Here is a 13,813-nt window from a genome sequence, read left to right on the forward strand (position 1 = left end):
AAAATATGTCTTAATAGTGCAGTATAAGATGAAATTTTATTAAAAATGCACTGCAAAAATCCACAAAGATAATTTAGTATTCAGTTGTCTACATAAAAAACTGTGCTTTAGTCATTAATAAGAAGGCTTCTTCCTGTTTTGGGACCTAAGCTAAGTCTATGTAGCTTTTGTGGTTTGGCAGCTGGAACCTCTGGTGGTGTAGGCATTGCTCTCCTATGGGGACATTACTGGATTTGTGAGAAAATAAGGACTTTACTGTAGCATAGCCCACATATTAAAACAAATTTCTTGTGTACGGGCAATATTATTGAAGATGTTTCAGGTTCCTGCCTGAGTTCATAATGGAGTTTGATCTGAATCAGAAGATAGACCTGTTCTTTTGGGTTCCATCCAGAACCTTTCCCCTTTGAAAGTTAGGACTGTTCTTGCTATGTCAACTTGAAGAGGACCTTATCCCTACAGGGATTTTTAAGCTTTTTTTCTTTAGTGGGCAAGTGTAGTAAAATCAAACCTCAGTGACCTTTTGAGAGACTTACAGTGTAAATCTAACTGCATCAAGGCGAGCCCCCATAGTAAAAGTTGATTCTCTGATAATGATTCGGATTTGGTCCACTAAAGCTTAGGCTGTAGCTGTCATTTTTCACAGGAATGTCTCTCAGTTTTTCCCCTTTGCACTACTTTGTACTTAAGGAATGATTAGTAGACAAATACCAGAAGATGACAAATTGCGGAAGGCAAGGGCAGATAAGATTTAAGAAAGAGAAGTGTGTTTGACTGTATCAGAGGCAGTTGGCTAATAAAGGAAAATGCAGATAGAATGCTGGATTTGAGCTCTGGTAAAAAAGAGTTCATCAGAGACTTTATCAAGAAGCACTTCAGTTGAGCTAATTGGCAGGAAGCCAGTTTGAGGAGAAAATGGGAGAAGAGCTACAGCCTGTGACTGTAAACGTTAAGTTAAATTACAGAGGAAAAGAGAAAGGAGATAATGATGAGGCAAATGTTCTTTAACAGGGGAAGAGGAAAGATAAAAACAAGTTCATATTTTTGAGGGAGCAAGCCAGGGGAGGATGGAATGCTGCAGAGGGTATGAAAGTCGGGGATAAGAGTGAGTGCAGAGAAGATTGAAGGATAGGATAGGATAGGGTAGGGACAAAGTTCAAGCAGCAGGTTGGAGAGTGTAGAAGAGAATGATCTATTTCTGCATTTGTGATGGAGAAAAAGGAAGAAAAACACACAAGATGGTTGGTAGCCATGGGAAGCTGAGGTGGTTCAATATTTTACCATGTTCGTTCAGGGAATGTGGGGGAGAGACATGGAAACTATGTTCAGGTAGGCTTTTAAAAGCCAGTCAAGAGATGCTGAACCAGTGTGCAAATGAGTATCCGAAGAGGAGTTCAGGGATTGGTTTAAAAAAAAAAAAAAAGTGTGATAAATCTATTGGGATAAGTGAATGTAGGATGTGAGATGCTGGGATGGATTCCTTCTATTACAATATTCTGGTTAACCTCTTTTGGTTAAGGCAGGCAGCCAGGTGGAATTCCCCTTCTTTAGCTGAAGTAGCATGCTTCTGATGAAACATGTTCACTGATGTTTTCTAGTTCTATGTAAAAGACTTCACAACTCGAGTCTTTGGGATACAAGAAGTCTGTATAAATGATTAAATATCTCCCATTTGACTTTGTGTTCTTTGTAACTTATCTATTTGACAAACCTCTTTTGAAAAATTGAAACATTACATGTTTATTGGGATTATACATACCTCCCTCTAAAAGAAGCAGGTTGAGTCAATGTTGGAAAAAGGCTCTCAAATTAGTATTATAATGCACAGAGAACTCCTGAAGCTATGGGGAGGATGGAGAAGCTTAGCATTTGTCTTTCATCTCTGCTTTATGGCAGCAGGCTTGACTCTTCACTGAAAGCTAGTCAAAATCATTAAGAGTTCTGTATCCTTTTTGGCCTTTTATTGATTTCTTTTTAATTTCATCTTTTGATCAAGATTACCTCGTATCTGTAACTTTTTGAGAAGGATTTTACATTTGTTTCACTTACAAGGTACTGTAGTGGATCAAATCAAAGGACAATTTTGCAAGTGCTTGTAAGTGAATGGTTACGTCTTTCTTATGTGGAGGTTCATCCAAAATAAGACTTAGTTGCCCAATGTAGAAAATTGCAAACTGCCATTTAGGAAAGAAGGTTCTGGTTGAGTTTTCTTTTAGATGCTTATAATCATCTCATGGTCATTGGAGATCACCTGTGATTACTGAGCCCTTTAAAAAAGGGACTTCAGTAACTTAGGTCAGGTTCAAGAATGTCTGTGCATACTTCAGTACATGGTAGACATTCACTGTTTGCCATTTGGACTGAGAGTGAAACTGTTGGTATCGGTAGTAGTTACACCAGCTGTGTCGCAGAGTACAGTTTTGCAGAATAAAGGTCAGATTTCTAGCCAGACCCAGCATTATTATATTTGATAGCATAGCTTTTGTCTGGTTAGCTAACAATGAAATAAACTATTGGCTGAAATCCAGAGTATATTGTAGAAAGGATGCTATTAGGACCCTTTTATTCCTAGATAGCCCAATGGATAGTGTTTTCTGTTTCAGTAAAGCAAAATGATATATGACCATATAGAACTTAATTTCAGCTAGTCTAAGCTATTTTGCCATCCTTAAAGCGTTTGCTTTATGGCATTTATATTCTAGATATAGTGTATATTTAGTAGCAAGACGAGGACATTTTGAAAGTAAAAAGTAAAAAACATCTTTACTGATCTGTAAACAGAGTTCTTTAACTTAAGCTTCTTTAGGAGATTTAAGATGCTTAAGGCCAGATTTGGAAATACATTTTGATTTTTAGATGTGCAGATGAATATCTAATACAGCTTTATAAAATAATTTAAATGAACTTGTCACCTTGCTCTTACAGCTTGGGGGTGGCAGATAATTTAAGCAGTTTTGTAACTATCTCAAGATACCTGAGATGACAGCTGGAAACTTGTAGGTTTCCAAAGCACTTTTGAAAGTGTCACTCTGAAGTTTTGCTTTACGAAGGGCTGAAATGATGTTTTTTTCTGTTTGAAACGATTATGGATGTTAAGCCATTTGTCAGCACTGTTAAGTTGGCAGTTAAATGGCAAAAAAGGACTAAGTTGAAAGCTGGAAAGATGGGGGGTTCTTCATCTTTTTGGTTTCTAAACTAGGTTAACATAAATTATATGAAAACAATGAGAAAACCTGATGGTTTCTGAGGGATAAGGGAAGAAGCTCAGATTACCATTTTACACCTACCATTTTTTTGTTCTTGTTTTCTTCTTAGAGCCAGGTACTGAAGAAATAAAAAAACTCCTCCTGCTTTTACTTGGTTGTGCAGTTCAGGTAAGTTTAATTATGTTTATATCTGTATGAAATGGTTTAAGTGTTCCTGATCTCTTTTCTTACTATTTTAATACCTGAGGTGGTATACAACTTTGACCTTCCTTCCTCTAGTCATACTATTGCATTCCTTGAAAATCTGGATATTCTTATAGTTAAAATGGCTACAACTGTACACCTCTTAGTTTTATTGTACAAATATAGCAAACTGTTTATGTAGTATTTCTAATAGTTTATTAATGGCAATATTGTTAATTCACCTGATACTGTAAAGAAAGGAAGACAATGGTAAAGTACTGAAGAATTATGTTACTGAAACTCAGATATTTTACTGAAACTGTTTCATGTGTTTAATAAACTTTTTTGATGGGCTGCTGTTCTTATTAGGAAAGTTTGTACTATTCAGCTAATTAAACTGAAAAATTAGAATCAGTTATATGTTTGTAACATCTTAAGCAACCTGAGTACTAGAGAATACAGTGAAAAAATACCTATGGAACTCACTAGCATAAAATTTGAATAAGTAGCTATTTTAAGAAACCTCTCCCTTGCCCCATTTCAATACCTGTTTTTTCTTTATCGTTAGTGTTGAAAGTGATAATTACTGTAATATGGCATAAATGAAGTATTTATTGGTCAACAGAATTATTAGATAATAATTTAGTAATGTGATCATTGTAATGTCAGTTTTATCATTTTTAGCTGTTAGAAATACAGAGGAAGAATGAAAATGCTTGTGAGTATACATATAAAAGTATATAAAATAGATGTCTTTATTTTTAGTGTCAGAAAAAAGAAGAATTTATTGAAAGAATCCAAGGTCTGGATTTTGACACTAGAGCAGCTGTTGCAGCCCATATTCAAGAGGTATATTGGGGGTTTTGTGCTTTTAATTTTTTTGGAGGTGGAATATTTTATTGTAAGAAGATTAATTGCATTTGTTCAAAAGAAAGTAAATCAAATTTGTGATTTGTATATCTGTTGGTTTTAGTAAGTAAAAAATGCCTTTACCTTTTAACTTTATTCACAAAAAGATTGCATGATAAGCTCTTTTGGATTACATTGTTAAAGCAGTACCAGGGAGCAAGTTTGATGCTCCAAGAATTTCTTAGAATTACAGCAAATTTACTTAAGTGAAATGTTCATATGCAAATTTATTTATAAAATATAATTCAAATCCCGTATATGTGATATGTAATATATATTTTGTCATAGTCACCTTTTGCTTTTTATTTTGCCAAAAGTACAAGGTACTACTTTCAGGAAGACAAGGAACTGTTCCATTACGTACAATTTAGTTTGTTTTAAATGTTTTTTTCATACCTTGTCTAGAGAATTTAACCCGTAGAGTTTCAGCTTTATTTTCTTTATGCTTCTTTTCCACTCTTATAATTTAAAGAGGATGTTTCTTCTCTTCCATTTCACTCTGTGTAGGTAACTCATAATCAGGAGAATGTATTTGATCTGCAGTGGATGGATGTCATTGTATTGACACAAGAATATGTTGAACCTCTCTTGAAGAATATGGCATTACATTTAAAAAGACTTATAGATGAAAGGGATGAGCACTCGGAGGTATGGATGTGGTTTGTTGCTTAAGAGAAATATAGTAAATAATTTTTTTTAAGATGATACAGCTTACCATTTTTATAACTAATAGTTTAATGTATGTTCTGTTAACATATTTAAGCAAGGATTCCTTACTGCCAGAAAGTTGTTTCAGGTAGTTATGGCGTACATACTAGTTGTTGAATACTGTGACAAACTAGAAAAGATAATAGCAGATGATCTTTTTCATGTAACCAGAGTCTGAAACAACTTTAAATAACATTCATCAGTAGTTGAAAACAGAAAATCCAAAGCTGTATTAGCTGAAGTCTCCAGGAATCAGTAATCTATCAGCTTGCAAGCCAATTGCTGAAAGATGCCTGTTACATTACTGTGTCCTATTGTACAGGTTTGAGTGAACTGGAGTAGAATCCATACTAGGAGAGGAGGCTTTAGAAGCTTATCGCGAGGCATAATTATCGTACTGTGTGAGAATCAAGAAGTAGAAATGTATTTAATAAAAATTGCAAGTTATGAATCATCTTGTTGGTCCCACATTTGCCCCTCAGTAGAGTGTGGACATCTTAATGTTGCAAGTATTCCAAGTACTCCTTTGACAGTTAGCAACTGTCTTTCCAGTTCACAGTCTTGACAAGAGTAAAACAGAAACTTATCCGTGAGGCGAGAGGATGTATGGTAATGCTTTTTTGCAACACAAAGCAAAAGTATTTGAAGCTGAAGGGTGCCAGCTTCTTTAGAGAGATATATTTATTCTCATGTTTAAGGAATTCTTGCCTTTTCATTACCCAATCCATTCTGAGCACTGATAATTTTGTGGATTTAAAAGTCTAAATTTGAGTAGTTTAAGAACAGCCAAACAGTACTGTTAAATAGCTGTGACTGTTTATTTGCGTTAGGTATAGAGGTGTATGTAGGGCTTCTAACTTCTTTTATGGCAAAACTTTTCCATTATTCTTGCTTCATTTCAGTCTTTGATTTATTAAGGCACTGAATGATACTAGTTTCTGACATAAATGGCTCTCTGAATGCAATTCTGTACTTTGTTTTTCTCTCTCTCTCTCTCTTTTAAAAATTTCTTAGACTATCATAGAACTCTCAGAAGAACGGGACTGTCTCCGTTTTCTACCTCACGCATCGGCAGCACAATCACCTTGTGGATCTCCTGGCATGAAACGCACTGAAAGCAGACAGCACCTATCAGTAGAGCTAGCAGATGCCAAAGCAAAGATAAGAAGGCTTAGGCAAGAGCTGTGAGTACATGTAGATTGCGGAAGTGTGTTGAGAGTCATAGGGTTTTAAGATGTTGTTGATTTTGCACAATTGTAGTACTCTGTAGACAAACTCTTTCAACCCTTTCTCTGTAGACAAATTCTTTCAAATGTTAAACTACAGTTTTAAATGCTTTTTTTTTTTAGTTTTTGCACCCCAGAAAGCATATTTTCAAAATGTAAGCGTATTTGTGGACCAGTGCGACAAATACAGCTTCTCATCTGTGATTGTCTTAATTTGTATTATATTGACGTTTTAACCATAAACTTACTGAAATCAGTGAATGAGTGCTGTGGCAATTTTGTATCTTTTGTACTCTGAACTTTCTGAAAAACTAACTATGTTTGAGCAATCTCTTGAGCGTGTTAGAATACAGTAATGGGCTCTCCACTGTACATAAATTGTTTGCTTTATAGAAATACTCATGGCTAATCTAATGCAGCGTTGCCTTTTTCTTTTACATATTGTGTCCATATTATTGTTTGAGGCAAGTTCTTTGTGCTTCCTCTATTGTTCATTATCATTAATGAATGTCTGACTATAGTTTTAATATATCTGTATTCGTGTATGTTTCTAAGAGAAGAGCTTTGCAGTTGAGCCAATTGTGGGGTGACACACTTAAGAACAATTACATGGGGCAGGCAGGCAGGGACTGGAAGCAAGAGCTGTGTCCTGACCGTTCAAGGATTAGTGGCAAAAACGTCCTTTTTAAAAGGAGGTAGTGCTGTAGTGATTCCTTATTGGCAGCATGATTAAGTTACCTGTTTCTTGTTGGAAACAGAGTAAGAAATAGTTGTCTGTGGTTCATTCATGGTTAGGAAACGTTTAGATTTGTTGCAGACAGGAAAAAAAATTATCATTAGAATAACTTTTTGTCCCCCATCTTTGTAGAAGATTCCTCGTCTGCACACCACTTGTTTGCTCATGCCCTTCAATACTGTTCCACTTTTACCTGCCATGCCGCTCTACAGAGAAAAGTGAAAGAAAGAAAATTATGCAAACTAAACTCCACTAAATCTCTTGAACCACTGCAAACCTAGATGCAGAAATAGACTTTGAGATTATTGGCAGGGGGTGGTTATTTATGTCTAAGGAATAATGTAATTTGTAAAATGAGTAACTTTTGTAGCTTGGGTCAGTTATGGTTTCTTACAGTTTCCAGCTTGCTACCTTCATCCAGTTAAGGGATTGCTCTCTTCTTCCCCTGGTGCTGACCCCTTAGCTAAGAGGTATATTCCCCTCCTTCACCTCATTCAAGTACTGTGAAAAATCAGTCCCACTGTAACAAAGAACTCTGGTTTTTCATATTCTAATGAAAACCTTTTTTATCCCTTCTCTGTTATGAAGAAAACTGATTCAGTAAGTATCAGTGGGTACTTATTCTGTCTTCATAGTCTAGGAACAAATCTGAGCAGTAGTGAAGAGAACAGTAATAGTCTAGTGGAGAATCTGTTTCTCCCTGTAGCAGTGTGTAATGTTGTTTAAGCAGAGTGAAGTACGTGCAGTCTGAACTTAAAATACAGATGTTAAATCTGAAGAGATTCAATATGTATAGTAACTTGCCTATAGTTTAGAAACAGTATAAATAAAGATTTTCTTAATCCTGCATGTCTCATGAAGAGAGGAGGCAGGTAAAATTAAATTAAAAGTTGAAGGTAGCATAAGTCACAATTATCAGCTTGCTGGCCTTGTCTTATCAGAGTTTGTTGATCAGATCATCCTAGCTGGCTGGATTAAGTATCTGGTTGATTTACTCAGAGGATCCCCTTCCCCCACTACATCTTGGTCTTCATGAAGAATAGAGGACAAAAAGATATGGCTCTTTTTTCTGATGTCTGTATTATTATGTGTCTACTGAAATGAGCCCGCCCAGGATATTCTATAAACAGCTGCACCAAGAAAATTAGTGAAAAAATTGCTGTTATTAGTTTGATTGACAGTTAATAGATAGCCTAAACAGTGAACACTGGTATGTTCTGTATAATTTAGTACAATCCTCTCTAGTCTGTAGCTGAAGCATGCAATTAGGGCAACAGTGATGGCTCGGAACAGTTCACGTTTTGCACCCTATTTGAATTCAGTTCGTAAATAAATTTCCTTTACTTGTAACAGTATATTTAAAATACTAGACTGATAAATTGTCTGTAGCATTTGGTATTAAAAGCTGCATCTATCTGATAAATTTAAAATCAGATTCATTCCAGAGTTGAAAATATTCAGCTTAAAATTTACTATCTGGTTTTGGCAATGAACCTTCATACCTGGTTTAATATGCACTGCAGCTAACATAATTTCATACAAAAGGTCTGTAAAGATTATTTTTTCAGTTGGATGCAAAACAGTGATTTGAGGCTTGTAATACAGAAACTCCAGAACTGGATATTGCACATCTGATTTTCTGTATTAAGTCCTGTGTGTTTTGATGTAGAATGATAATATCAGAATATGAATGTTAATAGAAAACTCCCAGTAATCTAACATAATACAGCATAAATTTTTATTTCTTTATGCTTTCTGAACACCTATGTAAAGGGAAGGCTTTGATATCTGCTGTGGACAGTGATGTTGCAGTGAGCTATACATAGATGAACCCTTGTATACTTTTAGGCTGTCAACAACCTTTCTGAAACAGTGTATGGTTGCAAAAAGATCATTCATTGTGAGATTGGCTCTTTTAAAAACAACTGTTCTAGTTTTGTTTAAAACAAATATATTTTTTCTCAGTATAATTACTTCTAGATTGTATTATACATTTCTCTTATCTCCCCTTCTCTAGTTCTCTTTTGTTTCATACTTGTATTCCAAAATATTAAATAATATAGTAACATGTTTGAATAAGCAATGTATCTTTTAGCAGTATGCAATATTGGATATGACAGGTTTTTTCAATAGTGAATGCTGTTTGCTCTGAGGTGCAGTTAAATTTTGAACATTAGGTATTCTGTGTCTTTGAGAGAATTAAATATTTCCCTTGCCCTTACTCATTGTTTAACAAACTCATTTGTTAACAAACTCATTTTTTGAGCATTGAGAAATAAGTGTTAGCTGGAAGTTAAGAATGAATGCTGTAAGAATTGTAGTATTCTGTGTCAAATTGGTTTTGTTACAAATTTCTGAATCGACTAAAACAGACACTATGTTGTTTCCATAAAAATAAAATTCATTATGCATTTCATAAAATTATTAAAGTTATTAAGTGGTATCTTCTTTTAATGAGTAAAGGCATCTGAAAACCTTAATTCTTCTCTAAGAAGAAGAAAAATTACAGAAGTATAAAAGTGCTTTTTAAACTGGCTTTACCTGATCTGTGACAGGATGCGTCAGTGGTCATGGTCTGGTTCTTCTGGAAAAATATTTGGACCTTTGGAATGTATATTTTGAAATTATTCTAAGTTTACTTTTGGATGTGAATCTCCTAGTACACGTTCATGTGTATTGTCTGGGGTTTTTTCACCAAAAAAGTCTGTTATCACAAAAAAAATCCCTTATTACGCCCTAATGTTTTCTGCCCCACATAAGCAGGAAATCTTAGTGAACAATTTAAAGGACTATGAAAAATCTGACCAAATTTGAAAAATTAGATGTAGACTAAAACCTAAAGAATATGTAAAGTATAATGGCATACCTAAGCTTTACACTGTGATGTCCTTGAAATCCTGGATTAGAAGAAGGAAGTCTCACAAATCTCAGTATTTTGTTCTCAAATGAGATGCTGATTATAATATTTTGCAGTCATATTTAGCTGTTTTGTGTTTTCTCTTTTTCAGTGAGGAAAAGACTGAGCAGTTGCTTGACTGTAAACAAGAATTTGAACAGATGGAATCTGAACTGAAGAGACTTCAGCAAGAGGTATGGGTTTTGTAAATCTATTATTTTAAAAAAAGCAGGCAAAAAGAAGTTGCCGTGACCAGAACACCCCCCCCCCCCCTTTTTTTTTTTTTTTTTTGTATTAGGAAGTATGTTTTCATGCACTCTGAATACCGTCTTTTGTAATTTATTCCTTTATTTGGTCAGGTATGCTGAAAAAATAGTTCGGTTAGTATTTCTTTTCTATTTTTTTTGTTTTGTTTCCACATTCAAGCAGTTTACCACCACCATATCCTATGAATGTACATGTGCTGAATATTTCTCAAAAATAATGCAACCAAATTTTGTCTGGTTTTCTTTATACTTTGAGTCTATGTGTTGATAATGAGGGAAAACATCTGATTAATTTATTATTAGGATATGAGTGTATAAAATTGTTGCGTGTCATTTGAGAATATTATCTGTGAGAGAAATGTGCTGTTCTGAAATATACAAATGTGTACATATCTCTCCTTGAAAAAGGCCAGTGTAGTTTTCTTGGAAATATATGATCTGGACTGAGCCTCTAAAATACTTTTTTTTTTTTTTTTTTTTCCTTTACCTTTCTCAGAATTAACTTCTATCCCTCTGGGTTACCCTGATTTAAATAATGAAGCATCTATGTTATTCTTCAGCATGCAATGTCCAGTATTATTGGATTTAATTTCTGTATTTTCTTATTTTCTAGAATATGAATTTACTCTCAGATGCCCGTTCTGCCAGAGTGTACAGAGATGAATTAGATGCCCTTCGTGAGAAGGCAATTCGAGTTGACAAGCTTGAAAGTGAAGTCAGCCGGTATAAAGAGAGGCTGCATGATATTGAATTCTACAAAGCTAGAGTGGAGGTATATTAAGGGAAAAAAAAAATACTGAATAATCATCATTTTTTGTTTGCTGTGGCTTTTTCATAGTTATTTTGATGACTTAAACATTGGCATGTGAAAACAGTGTTATAACTGGGATATATGATAGTTAGTCTTCTGTGATAAAAAACAGTTTTTATGTAAGACTCCCTATGTCTAAGGGCATGCAGTTTCATTTGAAGTCAGCAGTATTCACCATAGCTCTAAGCTAGTAAGATCAGCAGTAGCCTCTGTTTAAGGTATATACTATATATTGAGAAACCTAAGGAGGAATTAATTAAAAATATGCTGTAAATGTAATAATTTCTCTCTCCTCTTGCGGGTCTCCTAAGAGAAGGTAATTTTCTAAGTAAAGTGTTAAGGAAATAGTGGCTATGCAGATAAAAGAGTATAGGATGATGGCATTCTGTGGATAAAATATACTAAAAAAAGATGCACTGACACAAGGCAAGAGAGACTTACGTTCTGTCATGAATTAGAAGTTTAGGAAACAAATCAACGTGCCGGATTTTATTAGGCCATCGTGCTGTCTGTAAATGGCAAATTTGTTGGGCAAATGCCAAGGTGGCAGAATTTGTGAAAGAAACAATTACTTGTGGGAGTCAAAACTAATGAAAGTTTAAAGAAATTTTCAAGGTAAAAAAAAAAAAAAAAAGACTCCTAGAAAAGCAAGGAGAACTTGAAGTGAATGCTTGTTGGAAAAAATACTACGTTGCCTAGATGTAGTTGCTGACGTACTGGTATGAAGCCCTTTCTTTAGGGTAAAAATGAATAAAAAGCAAAACCAAAAGCAACCCCAAAAAGATATTAGACTAAACTGTGACACAGAATATTTTTACATAACTTCTTCATTTAATATGGCCTCTTGGATTCACAGGCCTGGATGGGATCTTGGGAACTCATTCAGTCCTTCTGAATGGCAATACCTTTAAACATGGTATTTCTTGGATACCCATACCACTCCAAATGAATGCTTGGCATTAATGAGTGTGTTAAGACCCGAGTGATGAAGTGTCCACAGCCTTTCATAGCAGCCTCTTCTCTGAAGACTGTGACATGTCATGTGTCCTCTCTTGTAGCTCTTTGTATTTCACAGCCCACAGCATTCTGCTTTATGTTTTTTCTGTTCTCTGGGTTCTGTCTTATTTCCTATCTTTCTTAAAATGGAGTCCCTAAAACTAGATCTCATACTCTAACTACAGCTTTACCAGTTCTGAATACGGTGGAAAGATGACTTTTCTCTACACCTTCTAATATAGTAACTCCTAAGCAACATGTCAACATTGTGATCTGTGGTAACCTCCAGATTTTCTTCCCACTGATCTGTTGCCTAGTCATGATACAATATCCCCAATATTGTAGTTACCACATCTGAAAAATGTCACAGTACTAATGACCAATGATATAGCATCCTCTGGAAGGAGACTTCTTTCATTAAATATTTAAAAGTTAAAACGTTTTAATGAATGTATACTTCATATGTCACAGCATAAAATAGCTACTACTGATAAAAGCTACTGTTGATCAGAGGGGAAAAACTGCAAGGCAAAAATCAAATCTTTGTAATGTTCAATTGTAGATGCTTCGTCCAAAACTTCTAATAATAGCTTTAGTCACAAATAAAGCATATCAACTGACACGGGAGTTACTAGCTTTTAATGGAAAATGACATGGATAGTTTTTTCAAGTGAACTGCAATGTTAAAAAGTTAACAATAGACTGTAGTGAGAGATAAGGTTCATGGTGCAGATTAAAACGCTGTTAAAAGGGCATTAGACATTTCTGATATTTTAAAAAAAGTCATGGTCCCCAAGACTTTTTTTTTTTAAGATGACTTCTTCTTAGCCTTGCTTGTGGAAATTAATTTTATCATCTTACTGTGTAATGTGAAATAATTTGATGAAATTGGAAGAAACTTTCTCAAGATACACTAAACACAGACCTTAACAGCTGTCATTGAAACATCCATTCTTGAGGAGGCTACAAAGCTGCCTTCACATGCCACTTAAAAACAAAGGCTGGTAACTACTTTCCAACTGTGGATCTTTTCTCAGTGTTTGACATACTTTAAACAAGATATTGCTGTTCAACTTGAGCTCAGTGATAGAGGTCTAGTGCTGTGATTTATGCTATCAAAGTTGTTGGCTGTTACCGATGTATGGTGTAATAGGTTAGCATACATGGGTCTGTTGGAAAATAAGGTGCTGTGAGTGGTGAGCATTATCATCAGCCTGCCTGCGTATGAGACAACCTTTGTATGTGAGCTATTTGAAAATCATCTTACATGAATGACTTCATAGACTGTGTATATCTGCTAATGTTGTAAGAGGGACTGAAAGCATATGGTTAAAAAAAATTGGTAAATTAGTGTACACGATTTGAAAACAGTGGAAATTTTATTTTCATAGAATGTTTAAATTAGTAAAAAACCTAAAATTTGTTTACATGTTTCATAGCTTGTAAACTATCTGATTTTTCAAGCATGCTTGAATAGAGACAGATGTTAATTAGTTGCCTTTGCTTCATAATAATAATAATAATTATAAGTTAATATTTGTGTAGGGAGGAGTATGAAGGATAAATATTTATGTGTTATATTCACTGATCTTTTTTCAGATTTTGCAGCTGACTGCTTGCTGAAGTTTGTAAAGTTTTGTCTTTATGTCATGAGTAAAATTGCCAATTATATGTTTTTACATGTTGTTATTTTCATCAGATGCCATTAAAAAAAAAAAATCCTCTCTGTACATATATTAAAGCTGTTTAGGACCTTTCAATATGGCTGGTTGTATTTTAAGAATACAGTTGCATTTTCAGCATCATGTCCTGACTTTGGGCTTAAGTAAGTTTGCCCAATGGCCTGTAAACCTGATTATGGTCTGTAGAAACTGAT

General features: G+C 34.6%; 1 protein-coding gene across 16 annotated transcripts in view; it reads left to right on the forward strand.

Moving 5' to 3' along the window:
* The window catches only part of CCDC88A (coiled-coil domain containing 88A), a 79,466-nt gene that overhangs the window by 25,756 nt on the left and 39,897 nt on the right, over positions 1–13,813 (forward strand). For all 16 annotated transcript variants that reach the window (XM_069787670.1, XM_069787674.1, XM_069787672.1 and 13 more), the window contains 6 exons: positions 3,316–3,374; positions 4,155–4,238; positions 4,806–4,946; positions 6,021–6,190; positions 9,977–10,058; positions 10,744–10,902. In XM_069787670.1, the coding sequence (XP_069643771.1) occupies positions 3,316–3,374; positions 4,155–4,238; positions 4,806–4,946; positions 6,021–6,190; positions 9,977–10,058; positions 10,744–10,902 (695 nt within the window). The remainder of the gene's footprint in view (positions 1–3,315; positions 3,375–4,154; positions 4,239–4,805; positions 4,947–6,020; positions 6,191–9,976; positions 10,059–10,743; positions 10,903–13,813) is intronic.

This window comes from Haliaeetus albicilla, chromosome 7 (assembly GCF_947461875.1).
Source record: "Haliaeetus albicilla chromosome 7, bHalAlb1.1, whole genome shotgun sequence".
NCBI lineage: Eukaryota > Metazoa > Chordata > Aves > Accipitriformes > Accipitridae > Haliaeetus > Haliaeetus albicilla.